General features: G+C 37.3%; 2 protein-coding genes across 3 annotated transcripts in view; one reads left to right on the top strand and one right to left on the bottom strand.

Annotated features, from left to right (window-relative positions):
* LOC143877582 (DNA polymerase epsilon catalytic subunit A-like) overlaps positions 1 to 2,719 on the bottom strand; it is a 60,910-nt gene extending 58,191 nt beyond the window's left edge. Inside the window, exon 1 of the mRNA XM_077379725.1 lies at positions 2,481 to 2,719. Coding sequence (XP_077235840.1) covers positions 2,481 to 2,633 — 153 coding nt within the window. The 5' untranslated portion in view covers positions 2,634 to 2,719. The remainder of the gene's footprint in view (positions 1 to 2,480) is intronic.
* A 3,343-nt stretch (positions 2,720 to 6,062) lies between these two features.
* LOC143876679 (LRR repeats and ubiquitin-like domain-containing protein At2g30105) lies at positions 6,063 to 10,777 on the top strand. 2 transcript variants are annotated; one of them, XM_077378366.1, is made up of 4 exons: positions 6,063 to 6,479; positions 8,761 to 8,809; positions 10,185 to 10,304; positions 10,434 to 10,777. In XM_077378366.1, the coding sequence occupies exons 1-4, from the start codon at positions 6,403 to 6,405 to the stop codon at positions 10,560 to 10,562; spliced, it is 375 nt and encodes a 124-aa protein (XP_077234481.1). In that variant the 5' UTR covers positions 6,063 to 6,402; the 3' UTR covers positions 10,563 to 10,777. The 2 variants fall into 2 exon arrangements, 1 of the variants encoding a protein (XP_077234481.1); XR_013250456.1 differs by lacking the exons at positions 6,063 to 6,479; positions 8,761 to 8,809 and adding an exon at positions 9,047 to 9,722 and having other exon boundaries at positions 10,434 to 10,449.
* Positions 10,778 to 12,850: the final 2,073 nt, after the last annotated feature.

Raw genomic sequence — 12,850 nt, forward strand, 5'->3', positions numbered from 1 at the left:
CAAACACCGATGTAGCAGCATTTTCAAGAAGGTAACATGGTGATGATTTTCTTACACAAAGAACAACTTCAAATTCGTGCAAAGAAGAAGGCTGCCTAAAGTTTGCCGATGAGATCGAGCTTCTAAGCGACTCCAATATCTCTAGGTTATTCAAGATTGCTAATCTATACGAGTATTATGGTCTACCACTGAATGAAGAAAATATCTGTGTCGAAGATGAAGAAAACCGTGATTTTCACCATATCTTAGGATTGACAAGTAATTTTTGAAGATGGAGTTCCACTTCTCCAGTAACATATCCAATGAAAGAACAAGTCACTTAAAAAAGACTTGTGGTTTAGCGTAGAAAAAATTAAAGATCAGTGAAATGGTTATGAAAGATGAACTCGAGGGAGGGATTGATGCAATTCAAATGGGTGCAAAGGCCCTACAAACACCTAGCCCCACGTTGTTCGAAACCTGCAGCTAGATGAAGAAGAAGAAATAGCAAAAATTAGCACTTACAAATGATGTCCTCATGGTGTCTAGCACTCTAGCTGGAATCAGCAAAGAGGCCCACAGTGGTCTGTTGGATTTCAAGATTCGTTATCTTAGACATCTTCATTTTAAAATAACTAAAAATATCCTTTTGTGATTTTTAGATGACAGGTTTCTTGATGGATTATAGTTTATGCATTAAAGATGTTAATTTCAAAAGGATTTCTTTAGGTGATTTTTTAGTAGCAAACTTGTGGCTTCAGTAAGGGGCTGTTTGGATACCTGGATTTTAGAATCCAGGTTTTACTTTGAAAGCAGCGTACAATTCTGGATTTTACAATGGAAGTAGGTCGTAGTCTCGTAGATGTGGGGAGAAGTAAGTTGCAGATGAAGGGTTTAAGTAAAAAATCCAGGTTTTAGAGATCTCTCCCCCATCCTGAGATTTATAAAACTTGGAAACAAGGATGATCTCCTACTCTCTCACTCGACGGAAAGAAGGGAGAGAAATCAGAAAATGACAGACGGTCTCATTCTTCTCTCATCTCCCATCCAAGATTTTGAGGAAATCCAAGATTCTAAAATCAACACAAATAGCCCCTAAATGTCTTGGAAATATACTACAAAATTAGTAGGGTGTCGAGACTGAAAGTCATGAACTGTGATCTGGGGTATTTATATGCCGTTATGCAAAGATAATGGGTTACAGTTCATGTTGCTGTTCACAATTTTGGGTTTTGCTTCTAGCTGTTGTTGTACTAACAGCTTTATGACTTATTTCAATAACATCCTCTCTTCTTCCTTATTTATGTTACATTAAATGGGCAGATTAAGAATAGAAATGTAACCACGAAAAAGGATGAGTTAGAGCTAATAGATTGGCCAATCCACAAAATCCTCTCTATGGGACGAACCAAGGCCTCTAATTTGGGGGCTAAAATGTGGTTAGAAAATAAACAACGAAGTGATGCGGACGGAAATCACGAAGAATAGTTCGGTTCATTGGCGTGGGACAACTTTCTTATTTATTAATTTGTATTTTCGTCATTTTATTTGTGGTATTTTTTTTAGGGCATCAAATCTTGTTCTTTTGGCCTAATTTTGGTGTTTTTAGAAAGGTTTTTTTATTACCTATCTAAAGAGCCCAAGATTACGCGATTTGGACTTGATTTGGCTAAGTTATAGGCAGTTTTAGGATATGGTAAGTGTCTATTACGGGATTACTATTTTAGGTAAGTTTTAGTCAAGTTTTAGGTTTTATTTATGTTATTTTAGATGGACGGCTATGATTAGTTGCTTGGGTATTAAGTTAGCTTTAGGGTTTCTTTTATTATAAATATATGTTATGAAAACATTGTAATGGACTTTGATTACTGAATGAAATTTGCCTTTAGGCTTTTGAGTTCTTTTGATTACTTTTAGTTGCTTGGATTAGCACCTGCAGGAGTATTTTCTTCGACGGTGATCGAAGCATCCGCTGCTGCGCCACGGAAGGGCGTCCAGATTTTTGGACTGCATCACGAAGGTCGGCACTCATCAGGAAAGCATGGTTTTAATAGTATGGCAGGAGAGAAGTTCAATACATGGCTAATTCATAACAGGACATAGCAGATAAACTGTTTGGATCATTGAATAAGTGTCTCTCAATTGTACTTTTGCCTGAAAAATATCGGCATCCATTATATAACATATCATAGAAAAAATAACAAAAGCAATAACTAACAAAAGGCCATATATGAAAATTGACGCCCTGCTGTGTAATCATCAGATTACCATTTCAAGCAGTCGACCGAAACTCGTAAACCCTAATCTACGGGAACTGCTCGTACAATGAATTTTTACCCATAACCATGAAAAAAAAATCAATCCAATGCGTTTAACAAACTAATCTAAGAACATATATTGCTAGCTACGCATGATTGCACATAGAAACAGAGAGACTGAGAATTCAGCAGAAAATAGAAAACAGATGAATGAATATCATAGATTGTAGTCGAATGACTTACAGATGCGAATGTAAGTAGCCATCCGAGCCTTTTTTCGCCTTCAGTGAACAGATCAAACCCTAGCTTGGCTTCGAGTTCTTCTTCGGCAGTGCGGATGCGATTTTGGTTCAAGCGATTTCTCGGATTTCCTCTCCGTCTACCTTCGCCACTCATTTTCCTCTTCAGATAGGAGCTTGGGATCGCAGAAAAATTGAAGAAAAATAAAACCCTAGACGATCTCGATGACTTTTGCAGATGTGTGTTTGGGAGGGAAATGAAAAGACGCTCCAGACCAGACACACTCTTCTAACAGCAGTTTCCCGCGCATTTTCACTTTTGAATATGACAAAAATACCCCCGACCTTTATACGAAACGACCCGAGTGCCACACTATAATATAACCTAGGGAGCTGATAAAGTCGCAGCCCCCTGAGGATAATTCGCAACTCTATAAAAGAGGGTATACGGCAGACTTTTAACGCTTTACAGCGCTATTCACTGTAAAGGGGGGTGAATTATCCTAGAGAGGGTGAGAATTTATCATTGCCATAAAACCTAATCTTATTGTATTAAGCGAATGTTAGGTACCTTACCGATACACCTAAAGCTCCAGAGCTAATGGAACGCATTAGGCGAGACCCTCTAAACCTGTCCTATACCAGGCCGGGTCCCACGTAACATACCACCACGCTTCCGAATCTGCCGTCCTTGGAGGCCCACTGAGTGACCGTAACACACGACCATGCTTCCAAATCCGCCATCCTCGGAGGCTCACTCTGTGATGGATATCACTCTGCCTTTTTTCCAAGTAGGCCTTTCCACAGGTCGCGCCTTCTGTGACCATGACTCGAACACGGGACATAGTGGCTACTCTGATACCAAATGTTAGGTACATTATCAATACGCCAAAAGCTCCAAAACTGATGGAACGAGTCAAGCAATGCCTTTTAAACCTGTCCCACACCAAGCCGAGTCCCACCTAGTAATCCCTCACGTTTGCCAAAGTTGGTGAACAACATAAGTTTCAGTTTCGTTCTCTTTCACGAAAACCAACGCCATTTTCAAGAGACTTGGGAATGCAATTTCGTAATTTCCTTATGGAAAAGGGCAAAGGAAAAATGATTTTATAACACATGCTTGTTTGGTCTTTTTTACAAAGCCGGAATTTTTTTTCTCAAGTCGGGACTCCAGTTAGCAAAAACATGCTTATGATGGGAAGTGATATATTCGATCCGTTTGATTACAATGGACACCTAGAGCCAGTGCATCAATGACTAAAGTGGGGCTGATGTACTTGACGTCGGAAGAATTCGATGGGCCTGATTGCTACGTACACTAGCACTAGGTGTCCCTAGTAATCAAAACTGCATGTCTTTGGCAAAAAATGCGTTTTATAGGTTTGCTATCTAGTACTTGGGATTTGCTAGCCTTCTTGGAAGCACCTTGGCGGTCCATCATTTGTAAGTGATGACAGCCGCATATGTTGACTTTTGCTTCGTTCATTTGATTCGCACATGCTGACGTTTTATGTATTTGTTTAATTCATTTGACATGGCTGTCATCACTTGCAAAGTACAGAGCACGAAGGTGCTTCTGGGAAGGAAGCTAAATTTGTTTAAAAGATTTTTTCCTATTAGTCTTTCCCTAGCAAAATAAATGCTAAAAGGTGGAAGCTTATTTTTCAAAACTAGCAAAAATTTATACATCAAAAGACATGAATTTGATATATTAAAATTTATAAAATGACAACACTATCCTAACTTCTCAATATGTTAATTACTTCTCTACATGTTTTGGCAAAAATCTTCCAAGACATTTTTTCAGAGATTCAAGATCTTATTTAAAGATTATAAATTATGATGTGGACAGCCATGCTTGCACGTGCAGTCCAAAAAATACAATGAGCCCACATTGTTTGGGTTGTCTAAACCATTATCTGTTGGGCTCAAGGCAGTACATAAATAGGGAGTGCCCATAAAATCTTATCTATAGATGATCCTAACCCGTTGATCCGTTTTGTGGGTTATACATAATGGAGTATTTGGGCCCCACATTTGCCATGTGGATATGTTATCAAGACCATTGATCCGATCGACAAACCAAAATCGAGCCATTGTAATAGATCCAAACTTGATCGGATGATTATAGCGATTTGACATGTGAGGCCTCATTTAGATTTGCACTTGGAGAAATTGTAATTTAATAATTTTCCAGATTGGATGTCATCTGGGTAGGTGGCGTTTCTTCCACCGCGTACATCACCTCTTGCTGCGGAGCCGAATGATATGATTCAGAAGTCTTGCACAATGAAAAATAAAAGACGAAAAAGAAAAAGAGGAGAAAAGAATGGAGAAAGAAAGAACAGAGAAGAAAACCAAAGAAACCACAAAAGAAAGACGTCATTGATTTTCAGCGTCGTCGAGTTCGTCACCGAAAAATCCGTCATTCCTCCCGACTCATCCAACACCAGCGTGAAGATCCTCTCCCACAACCATCCGTGCATTAACAGCCAAACCATTCCAAAAAACCGAAACGAAGGAGCTTTGATGAACGGTCCGATGAAACTAGTTTTAAGGTGGAGCCGCGTAAGCTCTTGATGACGACATGTGCAATGATGACTAATTATAAGACGAAGGGAGGAAGAAAGGGACGCAAGATCTCATTTTTCTCCAACCAGTGCTTAATCTTTAACCTTGAGGACAAGGTTGATTTCAAGGCGGGTGGAATGATACGTACCTAGATGGATCCCACTTAGTGGAATAGATTAATTAGATATTCTAGTGAATAACATCCCACAAAGATCTATACATTGCTTTTGTATCAGACCAGGTGGATCTTTTAGCAAATATTCCCCTTTGTTACCATTAAAAAAAAAAAAAAAACTCCTTTTGTTATCTAATTTTCACATACCCTTGGAGAAGGCATATGACCGTGTTGTGGCAGAAACATTAGGCAGAAACATTAAGCAGAATGATGGAAAAAAAGGCAGAAGATGCGGCCTCATCGAAGGATTCTCTATCAGTAGACCGGGGGTTGAGGTCACTCATCTACAATTTGTAGATGACAATCTCATCTTTAGTAAGGCTAGCGGTGATAGTTTGATAAAGCTCAAGGCAATGTTAAGATGTTATGAGATTAAGACGAGAGAGACAGATTGGCAGGGATACTAGGGTGCATAGTGGATACTCTTCCCACCTCGTACCTTGGTCTCCCTCTGGGTGAGGGACGCCCTAGGAAGAAGGCGTGGATGCAATTGTAGAAAGAGTAGAGAAGAAGTTATCTACATGGAAGGGAAACTTTTTTTTGTGTGTGTCATGCAATCCTTTTATTTTTTTTCTAAAACAAAGAAAAACTATCAGGAAATCCTTAATCCTTTTTAATAAGTTATCTTCTTTCTACAAGTAGATTACAGGAATTGCTTTGGTCCAAACTGACTTCTGAAATTAACGCCACTGGACATCCAATTTACTACTACAAATTGATGACTGAAGAAAAACAGTATACCTGACACTGAAATATTAAAGAATACTACTGAAGTCCAAAGCTAGTATATAAATAGTTAATCTGAGAGGCCAAAATGACTAAAACTGAAACTATTAAAGCCAACTTAAAGTTTGAGTCGACGAAAACTGGACCACGTTTTTGGATGTGATGAGTTTTTAAGTAGTCATTTTTTGTGTCATCTTATCCTTGGTAATCTTTAAACTTCTCCAGTATGGTGTGTACACACAAATACAGTAATCCTTTTCTGTTTTTTTTTTTGTTTGTTTTTTGAATGGTACAATAATCCTTTTCTTTTCTGTTTCCATTCCGATTTAATTTGTTCTCGTATTTCTTACTCAAAATAATGCAAAATTCAATAATTCAATATCTTATATGACTAAATATGTGAGGTTGATGAGGAACTGCTAACTGTAGTTTGCAACAGGGAAAGTTCTTGTCGATGCAGAGACATTGTCATCACAATTGTCAGATGGGTCAAAGATCATGCTGGTGGCCTCTCATGGTTTACACCAAGGGGTAATTTTGTTGTGTTATTAGCATATGATTGGGTCTAAAGTCTTAACATGCATCATGATTTATTTTGGAACATGAAAACTGATCAATGGCCTTTGAAGGGATACAATTTTGAACAAAATGTAGTACCCAATTTTCTAGATCAATTTCTTTACCTATATTATTCAGGAAGGATGTTAGTCGATGTTTGTACTCTGTTATTGGAGTTTCTTCATGAAAAGGGAATTTCTGTAGTTCCATTTTTGTAAAATATGCTCTAATTTAAGTCGATCATGATGCTAATATTCTGAGAATAAGGTCGACCGCTGGACCTTATTTTTGAGCTTGAGTTTCTCTCACTGCTCTGGATTGGATAGTCAACAAATTTTCGATTAAAGAAAATTTCAGGTATCTGTTCAATTCAATTCTAGGATTGATTTAGAATAAGGAGGACTAAACTGCTGAGTTATGTATACATTTCACAGTACCTCCTCTATGTAGTTCCACAGGCAACATTGTCTATTGCTGCCTTTCTAGTAGCAATTTATGAGGGAAATGATGTAGGCTCTTCCTGGTTAATTTTTGTTCAACATCCAAAATCCAAATCGTGTGCAGATGAGGGTCTTTGCCTGAGTCAACTTCAAAGTCATTCTTTTTTTTTCTTCTTTGGTTCCTCTGTGGTTAAACTCGAGGACTAGAGAGAGAAGACAGGTGACAAACAGAAATCAGAACTAGAAGCTCAAAATAGAGCACTAGAACACCATAGAATTCCATAGAATTTCATTAAGGCTGTAATTTTATGTAGAGAGCGACATGCAATCTTGTGAATTGAAGGCAGGGAGCAGGTGATGAGAAAAGAAAAACAGAAGCCACCACAGAACCTATGGTGAAAGGATGGAGGGAACTGAAATGTTTAGCTTCAAAGAGAAAACTTGGAATAAACAAAAAAAGGGAGGTTGAGCTATTGTTAATGAGTGATGAGAAAGTCAACGAATAACAAGTAATATGCAAAAAAAAGAAGGGAAAATGAAAATAAAAAATGAGAAAAAACACCATGCCCAAATTGAGAGAATAACCTATATAAAAGATAAATCAAATAAAGCAAAAGAATACTGTAAAAAGGGGGAAAAATCAAGACAAGAAGATACAGAGAAATCGATATCACAAATACATATCCAACACAAATGATCTGGAAAGGAGAAAACTACAAAAAGTTATAGTGAAGATCCCCTTATATATGATGCGGATAAAAGCATTCATGGTCGGAGTGATAGTGGCAGTCATTGTTGCGATTATGTTGATGATTTATTCGGCAAAAAGTTATGGTGAAGATCCCCTTATATATGATGCGGATAAAAGCATTCATGGTTGGAGTGATAGTGGCAGTCATTGTTGCGATAATATTGATGATTTATTCGGTTTGGAGTTTCACCTCCGATGACACTTTTTCAGTTAGGGATAGTAACGGTGACACTTTTTTGGTATAATCTTGCCTTCCATCTATATTTTTATTTGCTTCCTCCATATGGTTAAGGTTTTCCTCAACATCACATTGTGAATTTGCCATTTTCAGGCGACTAGCCCAAGTCACGATATTGGTCTATTTTTTCTCTTTTTTTATCAATTAGTATATTGTCATAAAATAAGGAGAAAAGAGCCAATCCCAAAGTAATTATGATAATAAAAGAAAGATACATCAAAGAGTTATTAGTTGCAAGGACAAATGATGAAATCCCAATTCTTGATTTCTTAATAAATTCTGAATTAAAAAGGCATTTGTGACACTAATCATAAAGTTGTCTGGATTGCTCCTGGATGCCTAAAGTATAAGGCCGCATTCTAGAACTTAGCATTTTAGGAGTCTCTATTTTCACTTTGCAGGTTTTCAGGATGATTGGATGACACATTATCTATCAAATATCATATACCAAATTCTTGCTCGTGTTTATACAAACTACCTTGGAAGATTGCTTTACAATTGCATTTTCATGTTTAGATTATTTGCAACCAACTATGATGCAACGCGATTTTCTTATATGATTGCTTAGTGTTTTTTATGTTCAAATTTGGAACACGCGGTTGTCCTCCTCATTGTCTTGGAGAGTTCCTTTTTCATCTTCATTTTGCTATGTTTAATTCCTTCTAAATTGTGGTGATATGACTGAGTGGGTTCTGATGTCTTTTGTTTCCTGTATCTGTATCCTGCGTTGTCAGTGTTTCCAAGTGGAATATGGGACAATACACAGCTCAATCTTTATAGCCTTCTAAATCATTCTTTTTGAATATTATTATCTCGTGTTCACAGGATAGATTCGGTGGCTTCATGCATAGGGAATTGTTCCTCTCTTATTGAGGTCTATTTTATCTTTAAAAGTTTGTACTCTTAATTTTGAATTTTTTTATTTTGGACTCGGTACATTTTTTTCATTATATTCAGCATGGTTCTGATATGATGTAGGTTGATTTTTCATCAAATCTTCTAGTGGAGTTGCCCGAAACATTTGGAAAATTACGAAATCTGAAGGGTCCATCTTTTCATCATCTCTATTGTTATTTATGCAAAAGCATTTGGAGAAATAAATGATTTCTGTTGTATCTATGCATACTTGAATTAAGATGTTTCTTTTATTTTTTATTTATCAAGTGAAAATTCAGCTTTATCAATAAAAAGAAAATTCCTTGTTGGATTCCTAGTCTTGTTTTCACTTTGGCTCTGTTCAGTTGCGTTCCTTGGGATGGAAAACCCGAGGAAATGATGTGGTGAAAATAATAGAAAAGAAAAATAAGAGGAAAAGAGAAGAAAAAAAGGGAGAAAAAACATTTAGTTGAAAAGAAACAAGGAAACCGAGAGAGAGAGAGAGAGAGAGAGAGAGAGAGAGAGAGAGAGAGAGAGAGACTTCATGCAGAAGAATCTGTCATGATTAGCCGATCTTCTATAAAGTGTCTCACATCTTTGAGATTTAACGCTACTGAGGGCGCGATGAAATTAATCAGCCTTGCATTGCTCGTCTTCCATTGAACCGTGTCCTTTTGAGGAGATGTTTGTTCAATCCATCTAACATCTCGGTCATTTCTTTTCCCTCAATAAATATACAAAAATGAAATTTTCACATGGATAGTTGGTTCCATCCAGCTTGACAAGGATGGAATCACTAGAGACAGCCATGGCAGATCACCAAAAGTGAAGGGGATAGGTGATGTGGATCAGCGATGAAAGCCACTTGTTTTTCATCTACAGGCTCGGTCGCATTCGTCTGCTGCTGACCGGTAAATAGCTAACTGATGCTTTGCTTTACACATGTGGTTTTCCCATACAGAGACGAAACTACCAAGGCTTAGATGAAAACTTGTGATCATGGTACATATGCCTTATAGCTAAATGTAGAGTTGATCATGGTGACATTCTTAGTTTGGTGAATCATTTCATTGTATTTCTGGAAATGCTTCAAAGTCTTTCTATCAAATCTATTGGAGTTACTGGGTGATAAAGTGTTTGAAATGAGATTATGAGTGAGAAAGATTTTGACATTTGAGGAATGCCCTTAAAACAGCAGTTGGGAACTTGAAATATTACTTTTTTAAGTAAACTAGTGTTTGTGACTGGCATACATTTTCACAGTATATAATGATTGAGATAATAGTATGTCCGCTGATGCTTAGTTTTTCTTTCTTTACTCGTCAACATCTCTGCACTGATCTTTTTCTTCATAACGATTATATGATGCACAGACTCTGCATCTCCGCAACAATGGGATGAAATCCTTCCCTTCTACATTATTTAAAATGTGCTCACAGCTCTCAACCCTTGATCTCCATGGCACGGAGATCACAATGGATCTTCTCCGTCAGGTATAGTCTTTGATTCACCATTTTTCTCCAACCCCGAGTTCCCTTCTTTCTTTCTATTTTTTTTTGGAGAAAATTGTGAGTTCCTTCTATTGAAGGAGTACATCTGATTACAGCCAGTATCTTATACAGTTTGAAGGATGGGAAGATTTCGATGAGCAGCGTCGATCAAAGCATCAGAAACAACTGGATTTCAGTGTTGGATGCTCTTCTGGATTTGATGAAGGTGCACAGATGCAGATGACAATCCTCAATGATTAAATTATCTGTCCAAATTGTGTTAGTTGTAAAACCAATCAGGACCTACATACTGGCCTCAATTGGCGGTGGCCGCATTGTTACAAGATTGAGTTTGAGCTCTTCTTTTTGGGCCTTCCAGGTTTTTTTTTAATTCTCCGAACCCAGAACCCAGTGCAACACATTAAATTTTATTAAAAAATCACAGAAAATCGCAATATTTTTTAAAATGTCGGATATATTGTGCCTATGCTTGCTATCTTTATTTAATAATTTGTCATTTCATGAGCCATTGCTGGAAAAGTATCGATCAAGGATTTGGTTTTGATGTTACACAAATCGATCACGACTACGCACAAATTGCACCGAAATGTCATTGGGTTGAGCCCAAATGGATCTGAAGCAAGAACTCGGTGATAATTTGCTCTACTCTGTCATGAAGAATTTTCCCATTCCAGGTATTATGTTTGTAATAATTTCAACATTAGATGAACTCAAAACCTCTCCCATGTGAAAATTGCAAGTCAACAACCTTGCATTCTGTTTTTCCAATCTAAATACAAAAAACCCACTGTTAATCAATTTTTATGAGCCTTCTCTGGCGAAAATTTGCCTTCTCTACTCACCATTTGTTTTGGAATTTGCTCAGTACTAGAACATTTGCCAATGCCGAATATGCTCTGATTGAGATTGACTGTGCATGGGAACTGTGAGAGAGAGACAGAGAGAGAGAGAGAGAGAGTCCCATAAGACTTGGACTTTCAAACTATTTTGAACTTTGTCATTATAAAAGTTCAATGTCATTGGCAAGACAAAAGCAACACTCAATTAATTGCGATCTTAATCAAACTCTAAAATCCAAGTTTAAAAGTTCAATGTCATTGGACTTTTAAACTATTTATAAATCCAAAAAATTACACTAACATGAGGAATTTGTAAATCTTGTAGATTTCACTCAAATCCAAATCCAGATGTCATAAAGGCTTGCCAAACGCCGAATTTGGATTTAAAAATCCAAATTCACCTCCAAATCCAAATCCAAGGGGTATCCAAACGGACCCTAAGTGTGTCAATTGTCTTTGATCATTTGTATCATAGTCTCTATGATCTGATTACTCCCACCAATGATTCTCCTAATCCTTGATAATGGAGATTAGAAGTGAAGCTTCATCGGTCTAAGGTGCAGCAGCATCTGCACATGGTGCATATGCTGTCAATTAATTTTTAAAATCTCAACAAATTAAATTAAAAATGGGAAAATCCAGCATATGAGTGGTCAATCTATGTCAAAAGCTCAGCGAGTCGACTCTAAATCTAAAAAAAATAAAAATTAATCAAACTGGCGGTAAGAGACTATAGAAGAAAACCAGAAAACAGAGGCCCTGTTTGGCTTATAGTTGGAAATTAGATATTTTAATTCATAATTAATATGAGAGAGAGAGAAAGAACCTGGTAACTTTGGGAGGGAGAGAGGCAAGATAGTTATGAGATTATTGATGACCCCTCCATCCAAATCTCCCTCCCTTTTCTCTTCAACTTCTACATTTCCTTTATGCTATGATCTCCCTTCTTCATCTTCTTTTCCTTTATCAACTTCTTTATCTTCTTCTATTCCTTTATCAACTAGGTGCAGATTCAAAGGAGAAACCAAGCTCTCACTCTCTTCAATACACTCTTCCATCTCTACATGGAAAAGAGAGAATTTACATGTATAGGCTCTGTTCACTTCTTTTCCCCGGAAAGGAAAGAAAAGGATTTCATTTTTCTTTCCTTTCTAGGTGACATGGCAGAAGAGAAAGGAATGAAGAGGAAAAGACTTCGTTTTCCATGGAAAGCCTCTTTCCGATATATTTAATCGGAAAGCAAATCTCAAGTAACAGAAAAAAAGTAAATTTCCACGTCATTTTTAGCCTTTAAATAAGAAGTTCCACAACTGATAATAAGAAGTGAACACAGAAATTCTGGCTTGTCAAGGTCTTGTCAGGAAAAAAAATGCTGTTTTCCAGGGAAATTTTCAGGGAAAACAGCAGCAAGGAAAAGAAGTGAACAGCCATGTCTATGATCTACCTTTCATGCACGTCTTTTCTAGTTTTTGTCTTTTCCACTTTTTTAACAAACAGACAGGAAGGCATAGTGACACCTGTCAGAAACTCATTGCGCTTCCCGCATACTCTCGGAGGACTTTGCAACCATCGATTTATTTATTTATGAAAGACATGATCCTGACCGTCCATGTTTTGTATTGCCATTCACATTGGCCGTAGCCCAATATTCCAGTGGTCCAATGGGTGCAACCAATGTTAGGTGACTCC

This window comes from Tasmannia lanceolata, unplaced genomic scaffold (genome assembly GCF_043159265.1).
Source record: "Tasmannia lanceolata isolate RefF3 unplaced genomic scaffold, GAP_Taslan_0.1 ptg000005l, whole genome shotgun sequence".
Lineage (NCBI taxonomy): Eukaryota > Viridiplantae > Streptophyta > Magnoliopsida > Canellales > Winteraceae > Tasmannia > Tasmannia lanceolata.